Below are 23546 nucleotides of genomic sequence, written 5' to 3' on the forward strand. Positions count from 1 at the left end.
GATATTTTGAAATAAGTTTTGGAGGCTGCCTCAGTTTCCCCACCTTCATTTTAGCTGTTTATTGAGGGAGAAGTTGAATTCAAGTCCTCCCCAAGTGGCCTGGGACAAGTCCTGCCCTCCCTGCAGAGCCCTAAGAGAAGCCATCCAAAAATCTCGGCGAGGAGAGGCAGGATGAGGCAGAGAGATTGGCTGGTTGCACCACTGGGGTGAGTGTGGGAGTTTCGGCCCCTTCAGTGCCTGGCAGCAGGGCAATACTGAGCTTTCTGTGCCTGAGAGCACCTCTGAGGGGTTTCAGCTTCTCCAGTGTGCTTTGATGAACGCTGGGGAGCCCCTTGGGTGGCCAAGTCCCCTTTACAAGGCTGACTGAGGGGTCTTGGAGCAGAGACCCAGCCCTGAACCTGAGCCCTGAACCACAGAGGTGTTTTCCCAACCCACTCTGCCCCACGACCATAAATCATCGCCCAAAATGGGAGCCACACCCTCCAGTCACTTTGGCAATTTTTTTCCAGGGCAGAAAACAAATTGACCCACAAGAAGGGGAAGTTTCAGTCCAAAGAGCTCCAACAGCTGCTGAAAAAGGGGATTTCCAGGCCCGTGAGTGGGGGCTGCACCCAGGGAGCCTTGTCGGGGAGTGAAGGGTCTTGGGGCAGTGGGTGCAGGGCACGAGCACCTCCACGAGCTGGACACCGTCACCCACCACTGCCCCGGGCAGTGGTGACACTGAGGCAGGCTGTCTCAGAAAATATTGGTAAAAGTCAGCAAATAGGTGTGTTAATAGACTGCCCAGGACAATGTCCTGAGGTCTGTGTCCAGGTAGGACTGCACAGACACCTCCACAGCCCAACCATCCCCATGCTGGGTGCAAGCTCAGTTTCCCCAAACATCACATCTTCTCCTTGGTGGCTCTTCCAAGTCCCCCCAGCTTCACTGGTCCAGCACTGTCCCTCCTGTCTCAGCCCAGACACACATAAGCATTGAAGGCAGCAGCCCCGCCTTGTAATATTTAAAACAATTTTATTCATGAAAATATGCTGTACAATGCACTATACACAGTTCTTTACATTGCCACATACACAAACTCTAATAGCACGATCAAGAAAGTTACCATTGCCTACGATAGATGCGTGGTGAGAGATGACGCCTGTCAGAGACCCTCCCCCCCAGTCTGTACAGTTATAAATATGAGGGAAAGGACGGACCGAAAACCGCCGTATGAAGCAAACCAGTGGGGCCCCTTCGGCGTCCCCTTGACGCCGGCTCCTCACTCCGGGCAGGGCTGGGGCTGGGCGGGAGCGGGGCTGGGAGCAGCCTTGTCCCCAAAGGCTGTCCTGTGGGGCGGGGGGGCGGGAGGGGGCCGGGAGGGAGACGGAGTGATGGAGTGGGGAGGCTGAAGCCGAGCGAGGTGGGATGCAAGGTGGCCTGTGCTCGGGGAGTTGTTTCCAGGGAGGGAACCCGGAGCCTCAGACACTGCCGGACAGTGAAATAAAGCCCTGGTTTCCCCCTCCCCGCACCCGCAGCAGTGCCGGCAGCGTGGCGGTGGGAGCCGCAGGGGTCACGGCCGTGCCGGCCACCCCCCAGGACCTGCCTGCCCCATGGGCACGAGGCACAGCCCCAAAACCCCTGTCCCATCACCACCACCCCACCCGGGCACCATGGTCCTGGCATCCCCAGGTCCCTTGGCTCCGCTCCCCTCCACCACGGCGGGGCCAGCCCGTTTCGCCTCCCCCTCCAGCCACCCCCCTTCCCCGGGGTCCCAGCCACTTATAGGGGGGGTCTCTGTGCCTGCCTCCCACTGCCCGCCGTCCCTCGCACCGCACGACAACTGTACACACGACGCTTACCAACACGACTCCACCGCACACACGACAACCCCACGGTCACGAACCACAAAGACAGCTTCGCAATGGGACGTGCCCCGGGGGTGGATGCCCGGGGGCACCACGCAGAGGGGCAGGGGGAGGCGAGCGGGGCGGGGGAGCGGGGCAGGACCGGGACAAGTCGGGGGGTCTTTTCTCCTACTGCTGGTGCGGTTTCCCCTCCGTGACGATGGTCGGCCCGTATCTGTGACACCGAAGGGGTTTTGGGAGGGTCCCTGTGCCTGAGCATCCCATCTGCAAATGCCTGACTGCCGGGGTGAGCCCCAGCTGGCCGCGCTGCTCAGCGTGCTGGTGTGCTGCTGGATGTGTGCCTGGAGATCGGATGCCTTGAAGAGCCAGGACCCCTTCCCTCTCTCCCATGCTTGGGGGGCAGAGCCCCCCTTTTCTCCCATGGCAGCCCCAGCTGCCCTCCCTGCCTCTCCTCGCTAGCAGTCCTTCACACCCCAAGTGCAGAGCTGGGGTGCCGGGTATTAAATAGCCATTTGCAATTGGTTTCCAATTATTTTAAATATGCCTGAAACGAGAGGTGGTGTATAAAATGAATGCGGTAATGATCCTGACCAAAGAATAATCCTTTTTAAAAAAGCATTCAAGAAAGATTATATATAATAGAATATATTAAATTCTGTACATGATCAAATAATGTAAACATAATTAATTAACTTGTAAGAATGTCATTAGACTATGCCCGCTGTGTGCCCAGGGTGAAGGTGAACAGTGGCACATGGGGCTCCTCTGTCACGCTTTGCCACAGAGACGTGGGTCAGGAGTGGAGCAGGAGGTGCCCACCCCCGGGTCCCACCCTGCCCTGGCTCCGAGCAGCCGCGCTTCCCCTATGGCTCGGTGGGACCCAGCACCTGCACCGTGGTAGAGGAGGTGGTGCTGGAGTGAGAAGGGAAGAGCTGGACTGGGAAAACGTGCTGGTTCAGTGGACTGACCCTTGCTGCAACCCAGGGCTAGGGGGTTTAGAGAAAGCCTGTGGTGCCCAGGAGGAAGACGGGCTGTGCAGAGAGCCCTGTAGGACAGAGCAGCAGCTCCCACAGCCTCTCCTCCCAGTCCCAACGTCTCCTCTGGACCAGCCGCTCCAGCTGCCCATCAGCCTGCCTGGCTGCCCCACTCCAAAAACCCCGTTGCACCAAGGGCTGAGCTGCCCTGCAGCGGGGAGCCCTCGCCCCAGCTGTGCAGGATGGCAGTGGGACCCTGGCCCACTCCTGCCCCGCAGAGCAGTGGGGTCAGTTTGGGCTCCTGACACATACCAGGACCACATGTGAATCGTGGTCCCCATCCCCATGGAGCACCGGCCCTTGGCAGATAGGTGCACCAGGGCTGACCCCTCTTGCTGACAGCCCCCTGGACCAGCTCTCCTGGCATCCCAGGCATGGGCAGCGAGCCCTCCGGGACAGACATGCTGGCTGCTGGCTAGAGTCACTCCTGTAACCAGTAATGACCCCCCCAGGAGCCCCACAGCCCCAGCTGTGAGCCCTGTGGCACCTCCCTGAGCTCTGCACACGGGGGAAGCAGCGTGGGTCACCCAGGTTTGGGGCAGGGTGGACCCCACGCTGCCTCTGGAGGCCTGGCCGCAGCATCCCTCCCCTCCTCACACACACCCCCCCCCCTTTGCGAGGATGACCCTTGTCACAGCCCCCCAGCTTCCACCCTGTCATCCAACACCCAAAGCTGTGGCCAAGCCAAGATGAGACGTGTGATGGGCAGCTGTCAGCATTGCCCACAGCCTCTCTCCTCCTCTCCCTAAGCTCGACCCTTTCTTCCTTCCGATGCAAAAACTCAATAGCAAAAGAGTGCATGAAATCGAATAAATACGCCCCCCCCCCCCCCGACCCTTTGAGCTCCCCCTGAGCCCCTGGCAGGGGGGACCCAGGCCAGCAGCACGTCACTCCCAGCAGGACCACCCCGTGCAGCGCTGTGAACCACGCGCAGGAGCGTGCCCACGCCTGCTCTGGGCAGGGTACTGCAGCTTTCCCGCGGGCAGGAGTGTCCGTGGCACCCCCAGCCACCAGTGGGTGCGTGGGCTGCCGAGGTGCTGTCCCCAGGGCTGCAGATTGCATACCCTTCCCTCCGTCACCAACCCCCTCTTCTCACTGCTTGGTAAGAAAACCTGCCTGGAGCCAAGTAAGGAGACCCGCAGTGGAGGTGGCTCGGGTGTGTGGGCTTGGCAGAGCTCAGATCTCCACCAGGATTTAGGGGTGACGAGCCCCCCCTTGCCCTGGGGCAGGGTCCCCACTCTTGACGCTTCTACCCAGAGGACTCGTTTCCTGAGGTGGCTCAGAGAAAAGGGTCCCCTTCCAGAGAGGGATGCCCACGCAGGGGGTTCCCAAGCCACCAGCCGTCACCACTCTGTCACCCAGCCCAAGGACAAATCAAACCGGCACCATCGCACCAGGGCACTGGGACTGTCTGGAAAGGCTTTCCCTTCCTGCTTGCCCTCCCCCGGACCCCCCTGGCTCCGGCTGCCTCTCTCGCCCGCCTGCCCTGTGTCCTCCAGAGGATGCTCATGGGAGGACCCAGCAGATTGGGCACATGTGTGGGCTGGGGGCTGAGGGCCCTACCCCGTCTCAGTATTTGACCCTACGGTTTGTGTTTTGTGTTCAACCTCAAGCTCAGACCGATGGCTCTAGCCCATCTTAACAAATAAAGGCAGAAGAGAAAGGAAAAAAAAAAGTTAGTCTCAATGTTCCCCTCGTGGCTTCTCAGTGGCGAGCCCCCCCACCCCGGGGCAGGCATCACCCGGGCACCCAGCTCTGGTTCGTGGGCTGCGGACCCCCGGGCAGCACGGGCACGTTGAGCCCGTTCTGTGGCGGGAGAGCCGAGTCGAAGTTGAAGTCCATCTCATCGCTGTCCATAAAGTCATTCAGGATGATCGACTCCACGTCGCACTCCAGGCTCCCGTTGAACATGTCCAGGTCCAGGTCTGCTGGGAACCTGTCTTGGCCCAACACGGGGGGGTGGACAGCCCCCGGGTAGGGGCCCTGCAGCGAATCCAGCAAGCTCATGTGTGCCCCTTGGTTATTAGCGTAGGAATGCAGATGCCCGTGGTGCGGCATGGCTGTCATGCTGCACGTGTCACTGGGCAAGCTCATAAGGCTGACAGGATTAGCTAAGGCACTGGTGTTGACCGCAGGGTGGTGACCGGCTGGTGACGGGTGGTACAAAGCGTTGCTCTTCATGAGAGAACCCGAGTGGGACGGGTAGGAGGACAAACCCTGCTCCCCGCTCCCGCACAGCAGCGGGTTGTGTCTGTGGCCACGGGCCGGCACCATGGGGCTGGCCTGCGGCAGGGGCAGGTCCCCCGGGACCATGCTCTCCTTGTGCGCGTAGGAGATGGAGGAGAGCAGGTCCTGCAGCGAGGCGTTCCTGTAGGAGCTGACGGGCGAGAAGGTGGCTTGCTTGTTCTCCTGGATGGTCTGCATGGGCAGGCGGCGCATGAGGCTCATGGCCGGCTGGCTGTAGATAGTCCCGCAGTAGGTGTTGGTGGCAGCTCCCATGGTGGAGCACTTGGAGTTGAAGGTGAAACTGGAGCTCCGCTGCCGCAGGGCGGCCGGGGGGAGCTGCTGCGAAGGGCTCATGGTGTAGCCGTCCTGCAGGTCCTCCAGCATGCTCTCCCCGAGGCTCTCGTTCAGGCTGATGGTGCCGGTCAGGTCGGTCAGCCGGGGCAGCTCCACCGAGCAGCGGGCGTTGAGGGAAGGAGACATGGTGCTGGAGGGGCTGGGGTACATCAGCGGAGAGGAGGGGGTACCGTCATCCTCCTCCAGCTCGTCCGGCTCATGGTTGGACATGATGGGTGAGAGGCGCCCGCTCAGCGTGCTGGCCGTGGAGTTGGCCCGCGTCCTGAAGTCCGCCCAGGCGTCATACTCGTCGCTGGCGTGGGACGCGGGGCTCTCCGACCACTTGGCTTGCTGGGAGGAAGGGCTGTCCTCCCCACGCTCCTGCGTCACCTGCAGCTGCTTCTTCTTGCTGGCCTTCCCCTTGATCCGCAGGAACTTGCTATTGTTGTCCATCGAGACTGCCCGCCGGCGGGGCGTCTTCCCCGTCTTGCCGCCCTCAGGGTTCAGCATCCACCAGGAGCTCTTGCCGGTGCCCTCGTTCTGCACGCGGATGAAGCGGGTGTGCAGGGAGAGGTTGTGCCGGATGGAGTTCTGCGGAGACAGCAAGGACAGAGGGGATGGTCAGCAGCGGCTCCAGCACCCCAGGCAGGAAGGGAATGCCCGCGGGGCTGGGGGGGTATACGGGGCATCATGTGGGACCTGGACTCCATCCCCTGGGACACCACGGCTGCCTGAGCCAGAGGGGTCAGGGCTCAGAGGGCTCAGCTGGTGGGTCTCTCCCACAGCGCTGCCGGGCATTTCACCTCTGGGAGCCCACGGGTCATGGCCCTTTGCTGCATCTAACAGCTATCTATCATTAGTGCAATTACTGTCATGGCAGGGAGTGTGGCGGGGGTCTTCAGCACGTGCACCAGGCAGGACCAGGTCTCAGGGGACTCTTCTTTCCTAGCAGCAGCCTGGGGAGGGACAAGGTGAGGAGGCAACGAAAGCAGGGGTAGAGTCAGGCCCTGTACCATGTCCGTGCAGAGGTCCAGGTCTTCTCCATCCCTCCCAGCCCTGGCACCACCCACGCTCCAAGCAGAGCCCACCGGGATGCTCCCAGCACAGCCTTGTCCACATGCACCTCTGCAGAGGTCCCAGCCCACTCTCCCCACTGCCAGGCACCCCACCAGCTCCACAGGCAGAGGGACCCCCTTTGCCTACACACCGCCGGGCACCAACCCTCTGGAGCTGGCTCCAAACCCTTTCCCTGCCCCACATCGTTTTGCGATGTGCTCCCCTCCTCCCTCACCACCGGGGAGGGAGAAGCATGCCTTGCGCAGTGTGCATCAGCACCACCACAGCCCGAAGCAACGTGTCAGCACCATGAATGCGAGATCTTGTCCCCAAAATGCCTGTCACCCCCTGCGAGCAGCGCTGGGGGCCCAGGCAGAGAGGGAAGGTCTGGTTCTCTGTGTGTCTGCAGGCTGGGTCTGGTGGCAGGGACAGAAGGCACGCACCCTGCCCGAGAGCCTCGGGTACCACAGCACAGGGGGGTTTGCAAACCCGGCTACAACCCCCATTGCCCAGACAAGGGCTGGTTGGGGACTGCTTTCTCCCCAGACACTTCTGGCTCCCTGCATCCACACCCAGCATCTCAAAGGGGTTTCCTACTGAGAGCAGTGCTCCACTCCTCTTGGCTCTTGCCTGCTGCTGTGGCTCTGAGCAGCTCACTGGCCGGAGCAGGGATGCCCTTGCAGAAGGCAGGAGAAGGCAGGGAGCTTGCACCAGGGGCCACGTCCCAGCACAAGCATCCCCAGCTGCTACTGCCCCGTAGGGTGACAGGCTGGGGTGACCCTGGCGAGATGCCTTCAAAACTCCGGCCAGTGGAAGAGGGGGTGAGGACATCTGCCTTTTGCTGCTGATCTTCTGCAGCTCATGAGCTGCCACTCCAGCTCCCTGCGCCTCGGTTTCCCCAGGGTCCAGAGGGGAAAGGCAAGATGCAGAGCCCAGGGAAGAGCATGAGTCCATGGTGTAGAGACCCTTGCTCCAGCACTGCCCGCAGGCTCGGGGCTCAGCAGGGGCTGCTGAAGGGAGGCAGGCAGCTCCTCCTGCCCCTGCCGAGCCTCAAGGGGTGGCAGAGGGACAGGGAAGGGGGGAAGAAACCAAGGTGCCGGGGAGAAAGTTTGGTGCCGTTGCTGGTGTACAGTGGAATACTAATGAAGAGGCGAGTGAGCTCCAGCCTCATCTATCATATTATGTAATGGCTTACTTCTCTGCACTTCATTTATTTGGAGATTGCTCCCAGGCTGGCTCCTCGCCAGCAGCCACCAAATCCAAGTCTACAGAAATCAATCTCGCGCTGACTGATTAAGCCGTGTTTAGAACTAATTGCTCCTTCGTGTGTGGGGAGAATAAATTACGGGCTTTAATTTCACATCTTTAAAATGCAACTGCAGGTATGGGCTAGCCATTAACCCCTTCCTGCACAGCCCCACGCACAGCTGGGGAGGGGGCAGGCTGTGGCTGACACAGCTCAAGGAACAGGTTGGGACATGCGCTGCCCTCCGCAGCGGTGGCTGCCCATGCAGATGGTCATCACCTTCAGGCAGAGCAAGCCAAGCCCTGGGCCAGCCTGTCTGGCAGGGAGAGGTCTCCCTGAACCCCCCCAACACCTCTCCCTTGAGCCACAGGATGACCCATCCACGCGACCGAGCCATGGTGCAAGCGGCAGGGGATGGAAGCAGAGCACGTGGCCGCCACCGCATTTGCAGAGCCAGAGCCACCAGCCAGCTCAGCCCCACGGTGCTGCCTTGCACCCACACAGACACGAGGCAGGAGCTGGGCATGCCCAAGCAGGGCTTGCTGGGGTGATGCCCAGCTTCTGCTGGGCCCTTGCAGGATTGAGGACCCCCTATATAGCCCTGCTCCCTCGCTGCCAGCACTCCCCAGGTCTGCTCAGCCTGGGAGGAAGGAGATGCTGCAGCCCTCCACGGCTGGGACTGAGCTGCCCTGTGGAGCGTGGAGAGAGGGGATGGGGTTTGGGAACACCACAGCTGGACGGGGTTGACATTCAGCACGGTGCTAACCTCCTCCTCTGCTACTCCCTCCCTTCACAGCTCCAGGGCAGAGCACCCAGCACCACCCATGGACCCAGGGCCAGGCTGGTGTCGGGCAGCGGACAGGGCTGGTGGGGGGAAGCTGAAGGGGTCAGGCTGCCTGAAGGAGAGGAGGGCAGGGGAGGCTGCTGCCTCTTCTGCAGCGAAGCTTCATTAAGAGCCGAAAGACAGCAGCAATTAAGTGCAAGGTGCAGCGAGCCCGGCTCTCTCCTCATTAGCACCCCGATGTGCTTGGCTGGCCACAGCTCCGGGTGCACGGCGCAGGGCAGTGGGCTGCACGGGGGCGGGCCAGGAGCTTATTAACACCACGCAAGCAGGGACCTGCTTCACCTGCCACCGCCCCGGCAGCCCCCAGGCAGCCCCACGGGCAGCCGGCGTCCCACAGCACCCAGGCCCAGGCTGGCAGGGAGCAGCGCATGATCGCATGGACCGAAATGCGGGGCTCAGCCCCTGGCAGTGCAGGGGACATCAGGGCTGGCAAAACCTCCCTGACAGCAGCTGCCTTGGCAGGGGCGTGCACCTGGGTCTGGCAGATTTTGGCAGGGTGCAAGGGAAGGCTGGTGCCAGTCCCAGGGCCCCACGATGTCTCCAACACTGGTCTGCTCCTCTCTGCCCCGCGACCTGAAGTCCTGCACCACTTCTCACAGCAACCTGCACCTTTGCAGGCCTGGCCATGCACTGCACCCTTGCTGCATCTCCCTTCTCATTCCCATCTGTCCCCATGGCACCCTCTCCTTGCCCACCCCACTCCAACGGCTCAGGCTCCTCACCAAAGCAGAGAAACCCTCCCGGCATCCTGGCTCCATGCAGCACTGCAGCCCCACAGCACCCAAGCGGCGCAAGGCAAGAAGCACTGGTCCCCAGCGCACATCCAGTCCGTGCCAGGGCTCCTGCCAGGGGATGACACCCACCATATCAAGCACCAGCCCTTGCCCCCATAGCTCTGCAGAGGGGCCGGGGATGCTCAGGGTAGTGCAAGCGTACTGGAGGTGGCACCAGGGCTGCCGGGTGTTGCAGGTGGACCCAAGCCCTGCTTGACACCAAGGGAGGATGAGGCTGGAGCCCGTGCCAACCCCTGGCCACCGGCTGCTGGAGGCTTTGCCAGCTTGTAAGACCCCGGTGCCATCCCGGTGCCCGTCTGCTGGGGGGCTGGCCCTGCTGCAGCGCCTGGCACGGGGATGGGGGGGCTGGTGGGAGCTGTGGGTACCCATGGAGCCTTCTCACCCCCCCAGGAGCCCTTCTCCACGGAGCCTCATTGTCAGGGGAACAGCCAGTGTGAAATCGGTCTGATTAGCAATTAGTCCCATTGTAAAAGGATTAGCCGGACCCCATTGTTTGGATGAGTGACTTGACTATCAATTTGCATCTGGCAGCGATGCTGCTGCTGCTGGGCCGGGAGCGTTTCCCCCGTGTCCTGTGACCGGACAGACGCCGTCTGGCGAGGCTGTGCCCGGCACAGCGGTGGGGTGCTGCTGGACCCCCGAGATGGGCATCAGTGCCAGGCACAAAGGTGCTCTTTGCGGGACCCCGAGCACCTTGCCGATCCTTGCTGCCAGCAGCACCCTAGCAGCAGGTTCCAGGGGTCACTCCTCCAGCCTTGGGGTGCTCATGGGTCTCGGGGTGCAAGGGAGGGCTGGACATTCTCCTGCGTGCCCCGAGGAGAGCACGGGATGGGGGAAACAAGTGCAATTCAAGCAAGAGCAGGATTGCACAAGCCCTGGTCCGGGCCAGAGCTGGGGAGAGCAAATGAGGGGGCCCTGTTGACCTGCCCCTGTCCGTGCCACATCCCCTGCGCCCGTCTGCTGTCCCCGTCATTGTCCCTGGGCTGCCACCCTTCCCTGCTGTCCCCATGGCACCTGGGTTTTTTCTGAGCAAAACCACAAAACCCCCAAATCCCAAACCCTGCCTCCTCCCTGCGCATCCTACCCCTCCCGATAGCAGCACAGTCCAGTCGTGCTCGCGGAGACCCTGCACGCTCCCAGAGAGCCCCAGCCCCACAGCCGGGGTCTGTACATCTGTCCAGGCTGCTGGTCCATCCAGCTAATGAGCCCGTTACCTGGCGGAGATTCGCACGCTGGTTAACAGGAGGAAGTAGTGACAGGGCCACTAACGAGTGCTCTGCCGGCTGCTCTCTGGCAGCACGAGGATTGCTCTGGGGGTTAATTGATCCTTATTTACTTCTTGCACATAAAAATTGCCAGCATTGGAGGAAATATTCCAGGGGCAGAGGCTGCTGACAGCCCCGATGGTGCCTCATCCCAGGGGATGCTGTGCAGTGGTGGTGGTGGCATGGGACAGTCACCGGTGACACCCCCAAAGACGTCATATTCACCCAAGAAACGGCACTGCCCATGGCACGAGCAGCTAAGTGCACGATGGCCATCAACGTGACCTCCTGGCACCAGCCCCTGGGGATGGCCAGCCCTACTCCCTGCCATTGGTGTCACGGTCCTGCCCGAAGCAGCTGGTGGCTGTGCACAGCCCACCAGCCCTGGCATCGAAGCGCCGCATCCTGAGCAGGGCCCACGCCTGCCTGGCAAGCAGATGGCAGCTGGCACACCGCGGCAGCACGCCCCACGCGCCAGAGGGATGCCAAGCGCCCCAGATGCTCCCGACAGGGACGGACGCCCCATGCTGACAGCAGTCGGACCCCTGTGGTGTGCCTGAGGCAGGGAGTGAGATGAGACCCCCATCACCTCCCGTGGGTGCAGGCGCATCAGGCCACCCCACGGCAGCCCTCTGTGCACCGGTGGGTGAAGCCAGGACAGGCACCAGGCGAAGCGAAACGGCACGGAGGAGAAAGCCGGGGCAAAGGCAGCTGGGCGGCTGTAAATCCAGCCTAACGTGTGACGAGGTTCCTCGGGCTTTGCACCGGGCTCCCCAAGGACAGGACACAGCTTGGCACCAGCTGCATGCCAAGCTCAGGAGGGCTGTGAATCCCTGCCAGCCTCTTTGCTGTGGTGATCTCCCCATCTCCCCGCTGCCCCCAGAGCTGGGGTGGCACACGCTGGCTTGCCGGGAAGGAGAAGCCCCTGGTGCAGGGCTCGGCGAGGCAGTTTTGAGCAGCTGCCATGTGCATGGGATCTCCTCTGCTCCAAAACTGCAGCCTGTGCTCTGCACTGCCCCATAGCACGCCGGAGCGTTACTGCCCCATAGCACCCCCCGCCACCCCCCTGCACTGCCCTTTCCCACCCCAGGCAGCCCTCTGCAGTGCCCTGGAGCCATGCCCCACAGCCAGCCCCCTGCACCGCCCCACGCAGGGCCCCAAAACCAGCTCTCTGCAGCACCCCACAGTGTCACACGGCCGTATCTCTGCAGCACCCTATAGCATCTTACAGCAAACCTACCGCACCGCTCCATCAGCTCTCTGCAGTGCCCTGTAGCATCCGACAGCCAGCCTCCCTCCAATGCCCCATAAGCCCCCCGCCAGCCCCTCGCACTGTCTCGGGCATCCGCAGCCCACTCGCTGCACCCCGGCGGGTGCCCCGGTCCTGTCAGACGTCCCCCCTCAGGGACCCAGGGCTGTGCCCCCCCCCTCAGCACGTCCTTCCCCGGGGCATCGCTGCTGGAGCTGGGCAGGGGGGACCGCGGAGGCTGCCCGGTGCCCCCGGAAAGGGCACGGCGGGGGCAGAGGGAGGGCGCCCGCCTCCCCGCCGCGGGGGTCTCGCCGGCGGCTGCCGAGCGGAGGCGAGCGTATTCGGGTCAGCGCGTCGCCTGAGCAGAGCCGGTCTGACGTGCTGCTAATTGAACCAAATGCCCATTAGAGGCGTGACGGGCCGTGTCCATCCCAGGCCCTCCGTCGCAGGTGGCTGACACGCAAGGAGCCTGAAGGCTGTTCAGCATGGCCGGGCCGGAGCGTCTCCCGCCTCCTCGCGCATCGCGGCCAGCTCGAAGCCCAGCCGGCATCTCGTTAGGAGCCACTAATCACCCCCTAGGCGTGCGCTGGGGCGGGGGGAGAGGGACAGCTGGGGCTTACGGGGGACCCCATGCTGCAGCCCCACTCCCTGCGCAGCCCCCCCACGGCCCCTCTCCGTGCCACCCCCGGGGGCAGAGCAGGGGCAGAGCCTGGCAGGGATCAGGCAGGGGGGGTCCAGCCTTGCCCTGCCCCACAGATCCACGATGCTGTGGGGTGAAGGATGGCTCCAGGCAAACCCCATGCCCTGGGGTGCAGGAGTGGAGCTGGGAACCGACACCATGGGGCAGATGCTGGCCCGGCCCCTTGCCCACGTCCCTCTGCCGTTCCCTGGGGCTGGGTGATGGCATGCCCAAGACCAACCTCTCCTGAAGGAGAAAGTCCAGGTGGAAACCACCACTGTGACCTGACCCACTGCCGGGACTCGCCAGCCCCATCCCAAAACCCCAAATCCAGAAAGAGCCTGGCTGTGGCTGCCTGGGCTTCAGGCCAGGTTTCAGGACAAATACAGGTGCTGTGGCAGCTGGATGGGTCCCCAGGGCAAAGCCCATCCCCTGCCCGGCCCCATGATGGTTCTGGCCCACCTTTGCCATATACTCTGTGGCTCACAGCAGGTCTGACCCCTGGCACAGCCCCCCCCGGAGCAGCCCGGGCTGCATGCCCTGGCACGGCACTCCCCCTCGCCACCCCTGTGGACTTGGCAGCTGAGTTTGTGTTTCACAGTTGGCTTGGTGCCTCCCTCCCCCTCCTGACCAAGAGCTCTGCAAGCGATTCCCAAACCCACTGGAGAAGAGACTGATGCAAATCAAACCATGCACTGCTCCCCCTGCCCCCCCCCCCCCCCGGGCAGCCCCCCATGCCCAGCACTCGCTCCGCAGCCCTTGGCTGGGGATGCTCACTGAGGCATCCCCACTCTGCAGCCTCCACCCACCACGGGCTCAGCATGGGGATAAGCTGGAGAGCCCCAGGCGGGTGCCAAGCCATGGGTGGGTGCTTGTCTCAGCCCTTTCTGCAGCGGTGAGACCCCCTGCACACCTCCCGGCCACGATGGAGCTGGCGGAGGGCAGATGGGCCACATTGGGAGACTCCTTATGCCCAGGCTGGAACCATCCCAGCGGTGGCATGGGTGTCACTGAAGCAGAGGTGGCAGGCACGACCGAGCATCCTTCTCCCGGGGCCCTGGTTACTGCTGCTGCCAAACAGCTGGTCGCTACCAAGTTCTGCAATGGGAGTGTTGCTGTTGCCATGGCAGCCAGTTTATTTTAGCCAGCTGCCATCACTCCATGTCCCCTTCAAAACCAGAAGCATCCTCCCTGCCCGGGCGGGTCCTGCCTTGTCCCCATCCCCAGGCACCTCGCCGAGAGCATCGCCCACAGCGCCCATCCCCTGTGGGACAGCCTGTCCCTGCTGTCCAGAGGGGACAGACACAGCACCAGCATCTTCCCCACTTCCCACTATGGCTCACAGCAGTACGGCCACCAGGTCCCAGTGAGGTGGCTTAGGGAACTGGTCCCCCCACCCCAGGGGGAAGGGGATGGATGTATGGGGACAGCATCAGGACTGGCATTGGGTGATTTCAGTGCTGGACGGACACCTGGATGGTAAATTCAGCTCCCACAGCCTGCTCAAAGACACACCCCACTCCAGTTTGCTCCTCCCTTGGCCAAAGCCTTGGGCTTCTCCTGATGGGGCCAGTACAGCCCCAGGCCTGCCCTGACTTTGCTGGGGTTCTGCGTGACACCTCCTCCTCCAGCCATGGCCATTCCCAAGCTGGTTCAGGACAGAAGAGACCAGAAGAGCCGGTCCCCAGTGTGGCTGGAGGGAGAGAGGTCCCTTCCCCCCACAGTGCCTGTCCCAAGCCCCGTCCTGCCGGGCAGCCCCATCCATCACCCCGAGGGGACCACGCTGCCTTCCCAGCTGGGACCGTCCATCCTCGGCACTACGGGGCTTTGCTGGGGGGACCAGCAGGGCCGCAGGGGCAGAGGAGGAGCCCTGGGGATGATGTGTAATGCAGTAATCCCTCTGCGTCCCCAGCAGAACTGCCATCTCCGTGAATCCCCCCAGCACCTCCTGTCCCGCCCTACACGCTCCCCAAAGGGCTCATTAGATCACACCAAGGTGGCTGCAGATAACGAGCAGGCATGCTCACCTCGCGGGGAAGAGGGCAGAGAGCAGGCAGAGAGCAGGCAGGGCTGGGGAGCTCGGGGACCCTCCTATGGGAGCCTGGGGGCTCAGCAGGCGGTGGCCTGGCCCCGATACGGTGTCACTGTCCCTACAGTCCCCCTTGCTAAAAGCACAGTCTGCAGTCTTGGGGTGCAGAGCCCAGGGCTCAGCCCAGCAAGGGACGGTTCCAGGGAGGTTGGCCTTTCCCAGCACCCGGCAAGCAGGCGGGAGTTGCACGGGTGCAATCACACAGCAGTAGGTGCATGGAGCCCAGCTGCAGGCTCACCTCGGCACCGGGTGCCACCGAGAGACATGGCCCAGGCAGAGCTGGGCTGTTCCCGCAGCATGCCCTGATGCCAAGGTGATGGGCTGGCTCCACACACTCCCTGGCTATGGGGACCCTGCCTGCAGGCTGCACACCAGTGCCAGTGCAGGGCTGGCAGGAGGCAAGGGACAGGCAGGAGGCAGGGGACAGCCAGGATCCTCTGCCCACCTCCTGCCTGCCCTGCCTGCCTCCAGCCCCACACATGTCCCGTATCCCTGCCCTGTAACACGATGCCAAAAGAGGGAAGGGGGGGGGGTTATGGACCAGACGAGCTATGGCCATGTGTCATACACCTCCGAGCTGGCTGGCCCTGGCACGGCCGCCTGCTCGCCTTCGGGTTGCAGCAGGGCCAGAGGCTGCTGGGCCACCTGCCCTGGCCAGATGGCAGGGGGACCTCGCGGTGCTGCTGGGCACAGCGCTGCTTGGGGCACTTGTGCCAGACCCTGCTGCTCGCCCTGCTCTTACCCAGCCCCGCGGTGATGCTGAGGATGGGCTGGGGGGCTGGCAGCGGCAGGGGATTGCTGCACACAGGGTGCGCATGGGGCTGGACTCTGCCCCCCTTTGCAGAATCCTACGAGAGGCCTGGGTCCTCCAGGTCCAGCACAGCGCCCAGCCACCCCCAACACCCCAGTTCACAGCACTGCAACACTCAAGAGCTGGAAACCACGTTCTCTCCCAGCGCCCCAAAAAATACTGTGGCACCAAGCCATGTGCTGAGAAATCCCCCCAACACAGCTCCCCAGCGAGGCTGAGCCCACACACCCCCTTCCCCGAGAGACCCACACAGTGTGGCTGTGCCAACCCCCCACAAAAGCCACTCCAGAGCTGGATAAGACCTATAGCCTCCCTCGAGGGTCCCAAGGGTGCTGTCAAGCCACAAGGTGCCAGCACAGCCAGGGATGCTCTGCAAGGTGCCTACATCCAGCTAAGAGACATCAAGCTCCCCTGCCTTTGGGGACAAAACATGCCCTCTCCCAGCATCCCAGCCCCAGCCTGCCTGGACCCCTCTCCAACACACGACACCAGGTGAGACGCCTTGGAAAGACCCTCTCCACCATCAGCCACTTATCCAGTAATACTCTAATTACACCCCAGAGTTGGCCACCAAAATAGCTGCAGTAAATCACTTGGAGCTGCCATGTAATTTTTGCATGAAATTACAGTATTTTTTCCCCTGGGTTCAATTTCCTCCACACCAAGTTCTCACTGCAGCCAAATAATTAAAGCAGCTGCTCTCCCTTTTCCTCGGGTACCGTTTTAACTCCCTGCTGGCTGCCCCCCTGCTGCCCGGTACCGGGGCTGTGCCTGGCTGGGGACAACGTGTGCCCTGGCACCCACAGGCAGCCCTGCCTGTACCCATGCTGAGTACACCCAGAGCAAATAAGAACTGCTCCAGATCTGAAGGCAAGGCAGATCAAACCAGGCTGAGAGACCCCGGGGAGACCCAGCACCCACGAGGGATGAACAAAGTGCCCCAAGCAGGATGTTGAGCCCCCATGGGGGGGCCAAACCCCACCAGGCAGAGGAGCTGGCTGTTCCTGGGAGAGAAACTACCTGCCTCCTCTTCATCGCCTGCAGCCTGTGGGAGGAAGACAAGGGAAGAAGCGGGGCTCAGCCTGCACCATCCTGCTTTACACAATGATGCTTGGACACCCATGGGAGATGACCGTCCTGTGGGGTGCCGTGAAACCCCATCTCTGGGTCACCTGGCCACCTGGGAGAGATGCAGGTCACAGCCACGCGTCACCCTTGTACCACTGTCCTGCCCAAATGCACCAGCAGCACCACGCTGACCTGAGCAGCAGCAGAAACCCCAGACCCCAGAGGGTTTTGCATTCAGCCTCATCCTTCCCCTGCGTCTGTTCAGTCAAGGCTGTCCTGCTTTTCAGCCTGAGATCTACATCAGACCTGGCCTGTACGCAGAAAAGCATGGAAAGCTGGGCACGGGGTCATGCACTGGGGCACACGTGTTCCCCAAGCACTCGCTCTGCTCCAGGTGTTCTCCACCTGCCCTGTGGCCCCACACCATCCCTAGGCACCAGCCCTGCGAGGATGCTTGGAGGAGCAGTGAGTCCCTCTGTGCTGTGTCCTCCAGCTCTGGCCACGGGTCTTTCAAGGGGCCCTTGGAGCAAAGCCAAACCCTTTCTGACACGTTGTGTCCCATCCAGGACCCCAGCAGGTTTGTGCTGGCTGCTACAGCAGGGAAGGGCTCCCTGTGCTCTGCAAACTCCCTCGCAAAGGCAGCAAACCCTGGGCAGATGCATGGAGATGCATCTCAGGGCAGCCCTTGGAGATGAAGGGCTGGTTTGGCTGTGCATGGAAAGGTGCCTTTTGCTTCTCAAATACCTGCAAGAGATTTAATCCTGCCACCAGCAAGCATGGAAGGCAAAGGCTTGGGAGGACCAGGGCTCAGCCCCAAGGTGGATGGGGACCAGATGGGTTGCCAGGACAGCGGGGGCATCCCTGCCACCAAATGCTCTTGGCTGAAAGATGTTTCATGAACAGTTTTATTCCAATAAAAAAATCCCAGTTGTTCAAGAAAACAAATATTTTCACTAGTTTCCAGGTTTTAGGCCCCAAAGGTGGGGCAGGGGAGGGTTTAGTGATGCAATGCCTTTGGGTGAGAGGAGAAAATACTCATCATGGGGACCTGATGTACAGCACGGAAATGTCGCAAGAAGCACTATTTAAAAAACATCTGTGAAAATAATGAGCGGTTTCCAGCCAACAGCACGTCAGGTCCACCTGCTCTGGTCAAGCTCATGGCACCCCTGCCCATCCTTGCAGGCTCCCACGCTATCCCTGCTGTCCCCACGCTGCTGTCCCTCTCGCAGGACACTGCTCCACACCCCAGCCCACAGCAACGCCCGTCGTGGTCTGGTTCCAGCCATCCCTCCTCCTTCAGCATTGTGAGAGGGCGCATCCCCCAGCACTATCCCGGCTGGCTGGGAGCTGGGTCCCCGTCCCCTCCACCAGTGCCAGCTGGCCCCACACCAGCCCTTCCAGCCACAGCACCCCACGCCAGTACACGCTGCAGCACAGAAACCCTCCAAAACCCACACAACTCCCTTTTTTCCACTTCCAACTTCCTTTTTTTTGTGTGTGCATGGGAGGCGGAGGGCACAAATGTCACCAGCACAGCCCACCTGGGACAGGCAGGAACCAGCTGCTGCAGGAAGCAGAGATCCCCACAGTCACCCACCTGGCAGGGGTGAATACACCATGCCTGGGGCTGGCAGCCCACAAGGATGGGGACAGGGCGGCAGTGGCATGAGCCACTGTCATGGCTGTCACCAAGTCCCTGCATGGCCAGAAACAGAGCGGGAAATGGCCTCACACCGATGTCTCTCCTGGCCCAGGCAAGCCAAAAGGCACCAGGTCCTGATCCATGCACCACGTCCCCGCCAGGGGAAAGGCAACCCAGAGATGCTGGCACGGCTGAGATGCCACTGAGCGTGGTGCCCTCTGCCACAGGGACCCGAGGGACATCAAGCACCTCCGAAACAGCCCCTGGAAAGCAGCCCTGTCCCCCAGGTCATGCGGAGCAGGCAGGTGCTGGTGACAACAGCAGGAGAATTGCTGCCTGCTCATCCCACGCAGGCAGGGAGGCTCAGCTGCCTGCCTGCGCTGTGTGCTCACACTCACGCACGCAGACGCGGACCCCGGGGCAAGACGCGTCAGGACGGGAGTTCCCAGCAGGGCTGAGCCCGCCATGCCTTTAATGTCGCTCAGGCAGCCGAAAAGTCTCAGTCTGTGCCTGGGGCTGTGCCGTGCGGTCCCCAGCCGCACGCAGACCCTGTTGGGAGAGACGGCGAGACGCTGGGGGGGGGGCAGCTGGAGCCCCCTTGCCCCGAGCATCCCGCGTGACACACTCATCGCATCTTGAAGCCCCCCCCAGCACGTGCTCGGCAAGCCGGAGTCACGCAAGTGGAGCAAGGTCACCACAGGGCCCCGGGGACGTTTCTGCAGCTCCAGCCCCGTCGGCTGTGGGCAGGAGGGATGCTGCCCCCACCCACACAGCCCGGGGCTGCCTGTGGTCAAGGGAAACTGAGGCACGGAGGGGGCTGTGGCAGAGGGAGTCACTGGCAGAGCTGCTCCACAGCCATTGCTCCAGGAGTCAGCTCTGCCCCATCCATCTGCCCTCTGCCACGTCTGAGCCTCAGCCCGTGCCCCAGGGCCAGCCCAGTCCTCCCCAGGCATCATGTCCTGGCCCTGCTCAGAGCTTGCAGGACCCATGGCGATGGCCAGGGGAGTGATGGCACCCCAGGGTGCCCTGTGGGTCTCCCCAAGGGGGATGCTCTCAGGGGTCACTGGCACGGTGTGCGGGGCGAGGGGCTCATGGCGGGGGGTGGTTTGTGAGCAGGAGAGGGTCCTGGGGTCCATCCCTGCTCTGCCCTGTGTAGCCCCAAGGAGCACCCATAGCAGTGCCCCATGCTCCCCGGGGGCTCCCAGCCCCCACTTGATGCTGGACAGGAGCCAAAAGCAAATGTGCCCTCGGAGGGGAGATGGAAAAAGCTCCATTTTTCCAGGGGCGTTGAAAGAGCAGCCACCGGCCCAGGGCTAGAGAAGCCTGAGCCAGAGCCAGGTCGGTCACACAGCCCTGCCCGGGATGGCATCAGTCTGCAGCGGGGTGTCACACACCTCTCCCGGTCACACACGCAGAGGCACGGCATGCTCCCACGTGCACCCCCAGCCACAGCCCACCCCCCCCCCTGCACCCCATCCCGCAGCCCCCCATCCCCAGCACCCACCCCCCGTGCCCCACATCGCCCACGCCTGCGTGCACAGGCGTGCGCCCCGGCACACATGCCGGCTGTGCGGTGACTCAGCTGACCCGACCGGCAGCAGCTTGCTTTGCACCTGCTAATTACGGCCCCCCCCCGCCACCCCCACAGCTCCTTGCGCCGGGGTCTCGCCAGCCTGCGCTTACTCACAGCGCAGAGGGCCGGGAGGAGGGGAGGCCTCCCCTCGTGCACATCAGCTGCCCAGCCGGGTGGGCTTGCAAGCCCCCCCACGTGCCCCAGCGAGCGTGGGGGCTTGCGCCATCCATTGCAGGGCAGGGTAAAACCCTCCAGGGCGGGAGGCTCCCGCGCCCCGATGCTCCCCACCTACGGGGTGCGTAGGCACCGCCGGCACCCTGCAGCCTCCAGGCACCCGCAGAGCCCTTTTCGGGTGGCTGGGCTCCCTGCACAGCCCTGCCTACCGATCCTGCCGCCGCAGCTGGACAAGGCACAGGGCAGCCTACGGACTCCCAGTGTCACCCCGCATCGACACACTCGCTCGTGCACGCAGGGTTGCACCGACGTGCTCACACACTGGTGGGCTAGGAAAGGGGGACCCCCCCCGGGGACATCCCCCCTGCCTTGGGGGCTTGGCAGGATAGCGCTGCCAGATGCCCTCGGTGCAGGCAGCACAGGCAAGGGCACAGCGAGCCAGCCCCCACCTGAGGCGATGCACCGAAGCAGGGGCCACGCAGGAGAGGGGCTGGCTGCCAGTAGGGCCATGGTTCCCCCCAAAAAAACCTAGCCGACAGCCCCTGCCTCCGCTCACCTCCCTGGCCCCAGAGCACAGGATCCACGGGGAAATCCTGGCGACCGCCATGCCACAGGCTCCGATTTCATCCAAATACAATCCCACCCTGCCCCGCTTCCGCGCCTGGGCTGGGGCCCCCGCAGCTGGCCCGGGCAGGGCTGAGGACTGCTGCATCAGCAAGGGACCTTCCAGGCTCCTGACCCGCTGGTAGAGAAAGCACCTGGGGCTGCCACGGTCCCGTCCCCAGACCCAGTGCTTAACTCCGCTGCAGTGGGATTTAGTGGGGCTTCTGGTCTCTTAAAAACTTGCATTGGGAGCAGGAGGATTTGCCACTCAGGCTTGGGATGGAGCAAAGCTGTTGGGGATGAGCAGCAAGGCTGTTTATAGAGCACGGGGGGCAATGCCAGCTGCCAGGACAGTTTCTGCTCAGTGAGTGCATCCCAGGATGGGCTCTTGGCGTGAAGGGCATCGCCTGGAGGAAAACAGCCCCAGGACCAGCAGAGTGGGATGCTCACCAGGCTTCACCAGTGCCCTCCCGGAGATTAACACCTCCTGCCAAGACCAGTTGCTCAAAGGTGACCAGGAAAGGGAATTACCAGATGTCCCGGACACTTTTGAACCTCCCTTGGCTATTCTCCCCTTGGGAACACCAGCTCCCCACAAGCCCAGCCACAGTCCCCAGCCCTTTCTTCAGGGATGGGGTAGGACACAGCGTGGGCATCATGTCCTCGAGCCGTGCCACTCCTCCCACTCCCCAAGCTGCCCATTCCCTGGGCTCCCCAATGCCAGGCAGACCCGGAAGGCACCTTCAGGGAGCAGAGCACGGACAGGGCTGCCTGCTTCCCCGGGGCTGCCAGGCCATTTGCCTTATCTGCCCATCCCTGGGTCTGGGAAGAGCAACCCTGGGGCCTGCCAGCCTGTCCCCACCGCTCAGCCACAGCCACCCAAGAGCAGCACGGGCCACCGCACAGGCACGGCCCTTCCACTGGTGCTCTGCTTTTGGGTGACAAACGGCCGGGCACAGCAGAAGGCAGTGGGTGGGCTGAGGTCCTCCTCTACCTGCCTGCCAGAGGCAGCTCCCGGATGCTGGGTTACCTGGGAAACGGCGGATGACATCGCAGGGGAGGCAGGGAAACTCTGCCCGAGGTGTTCGGGATGCCATCGCCGTTGCCAGGGAAACGGGCGGGTGACATCCCGCAGGTAAGGGCGGGTGGCGAAGCGGGGACCCGGCGATGCACCCTGGCTTCGTCTGCCTTCTCCTCCTGCAAGGGGGTCCCTGCCCTGTGCCAGATGGGCAGGTGCCGTGGGGGTCCCGATAGCGTCGGCCCCCACCTTGCCTTTCCCCTTGGGGACATTGCCATCTCTGCCTGGGGCTGCTCTGCTGGGCTGCTGGCAGCAGGGAGAGGAGCCGCTGCGCTCCCAGCCCGGTCCAAGCGTTTTGCTGCCTGCTACCCCCCCACCACTGCCTGCTCGCTTTGTCTCCCCACAGCGATGCCCAGGGATGTGTTCCCCTGCCTGCAGCTCCCCAGCGTCAGCCCATCCTTCAGTGCTCTGCCAGGGGGCTGGCAGCAATCCCACCCCGGGGAGGGGGAGCTTTGCTCCCCCAGCAGCACTCCCGGGTTGCCTTTGGATTAATCACAGTCTCTGCTTTTCCCTCCAAGGGCTCAGAAGCACTGGGGACACCCCAAGATTTCCTGCAATGCTCCAAACTTCGCCAGCTGTAAATCTCAGCTGCTAGCCACCAGGGATGCACCATTACCCCAGGCAGGGTGTCCCCCCTCTCCAAGCCCTGTTTGATCACACAGGGCAGCAGGAAAGCCATAGCCACAGCCCACCATGGTGGTCTCTGGGCTGCGCTCGCACACGCACTGGCTGTAGGCAACGGGCAGGCTGCAGGGATGCTTCCAGACCAGGTATAAAACCAGCAGGACCAGGGGTAACAAGTCAGCGGAGCCACAACGGGGCCTGCGGCAGGGGGAAATGCAGTGTAGCCTCTGGCCCCCCCAGCACAGCTCTGCAAATGAATCAGCGATGACACGCAGCCTGATTAGGAGGCAGACACACCTGGGGAGGCTGCCGGTTCCCTGTACGATGCTGCAAAGGAACAGGAACACAACAATTCCCCTCCTGCCCATCTCGGAGGAGTTCACCACCCGAGGCAGAGCAGTTTTACCTGTAATGGCAAAAATTGCATCAGCCGGAGCCTGCCGGAGCAGCCAGTCCCGGTGCTGCTCGAGGGAGGAGCCGGATCCAGCCCAGCACTGCCACAGCCCCGCGGGGCCACTCTGACCCTGAGCAATGGGCGCTGCGAGGGGGCCAGCTCCCCGCCTGCCAGTGGGACCGGGAGGCGGGTGGAGATGCTCCAGGTCAGGCCATGCAGCAACCTCGGGGCTCTTTTTTAGTGCTGATGAGTCTCTCTGGAGGAAGACACCCCGAAAATCTGCCCTACCTGCAAACTGGCAGCAATGCCGTGGGCTGCCGGGCTCAGCCGCTTGCCGCTGCAGGCACTCGTGGCCCCAGGACCCTCCTGGGGTCCATGCTGCCAGCGGGGACTTCTCTTTCAGTTGGAGCAATCAGACACTTGGAAACAAAGCCACCCAAAAAAGGTGTCTGGGGAGGGTGTCACAAAACGCCCAAAAAGGGGTGGGAGGAACCGGTACCCAGACCACCAGGAACAAATCAGCTCTGGACTGCAGGGAGATGATACTCTGCACCTGAACCGCAGGGGTTTGAACCCCATCCACAACCCTCTTGGTCATTAATTTTAGGGTTTTCCTGGGGGGTGATGGGGATGAGGACAGCAGCAGGGCTGGGGTGGAGTGCAGCGGAGGGGGATGAAGGATGCCGGGGCACAGGGAGGAGGTGTAAAAGCAATGGGAAGCCACGAGTCACCACAGGAAGGCAGCTGCTCCTGACTCCTGTCACCTGGAAGCCCATCCCGAGGGGTCGGAGCACCCAGGGTCATGCCTCAATACCTCCCAACTGGGGGATGACACCTCCAGCAGCTCCACGGGATCCCCAGGCTGTGGGTACCTGCCTGCAGTGCCAGCCTGGGTACGACCCCGTGCCCAGCGT

General features: G+C 62.7%; 1 protein-coding gene across 1 annotated transcript in view; it reads right to left on the minus strand.

Annotated features, from left to right (window-relative positions):
* Window positions 1–997: 997 nt before the first annotated feature.
* The window catches only part of FOXO6 (forkhead box O6), a 39595-nt gene continuing 17046 nt past the window's right edge, over window positions 998–23546 (minus strand). The window contains exon 2 of the mRNA XM_030039704.2: window positions 998–6031. Within this exon, the coding sequence (XP_029895564.1) occupies window positions 4619–6031 (1413 nt within the window). The 3' untranslated portion in view covers window positions 998–4618. The remainder of the gene's footprint in view (window positions 6032–23546) is intronic.

The sequence above is a fragment of the Aquila chrysaetos genome, chromosome 16 (assembly GCF_900496995.4).
Source record: "Aquila chrysaetos chrysaetos chromosome 16, bAquChr1.4, whole genome shotgun sequence".
NCBI lineage: Eukaryota > Metazoa > Chordata > Aves > Accipitriformes > Accipitridae > Aquila > Aquila chrysaetos.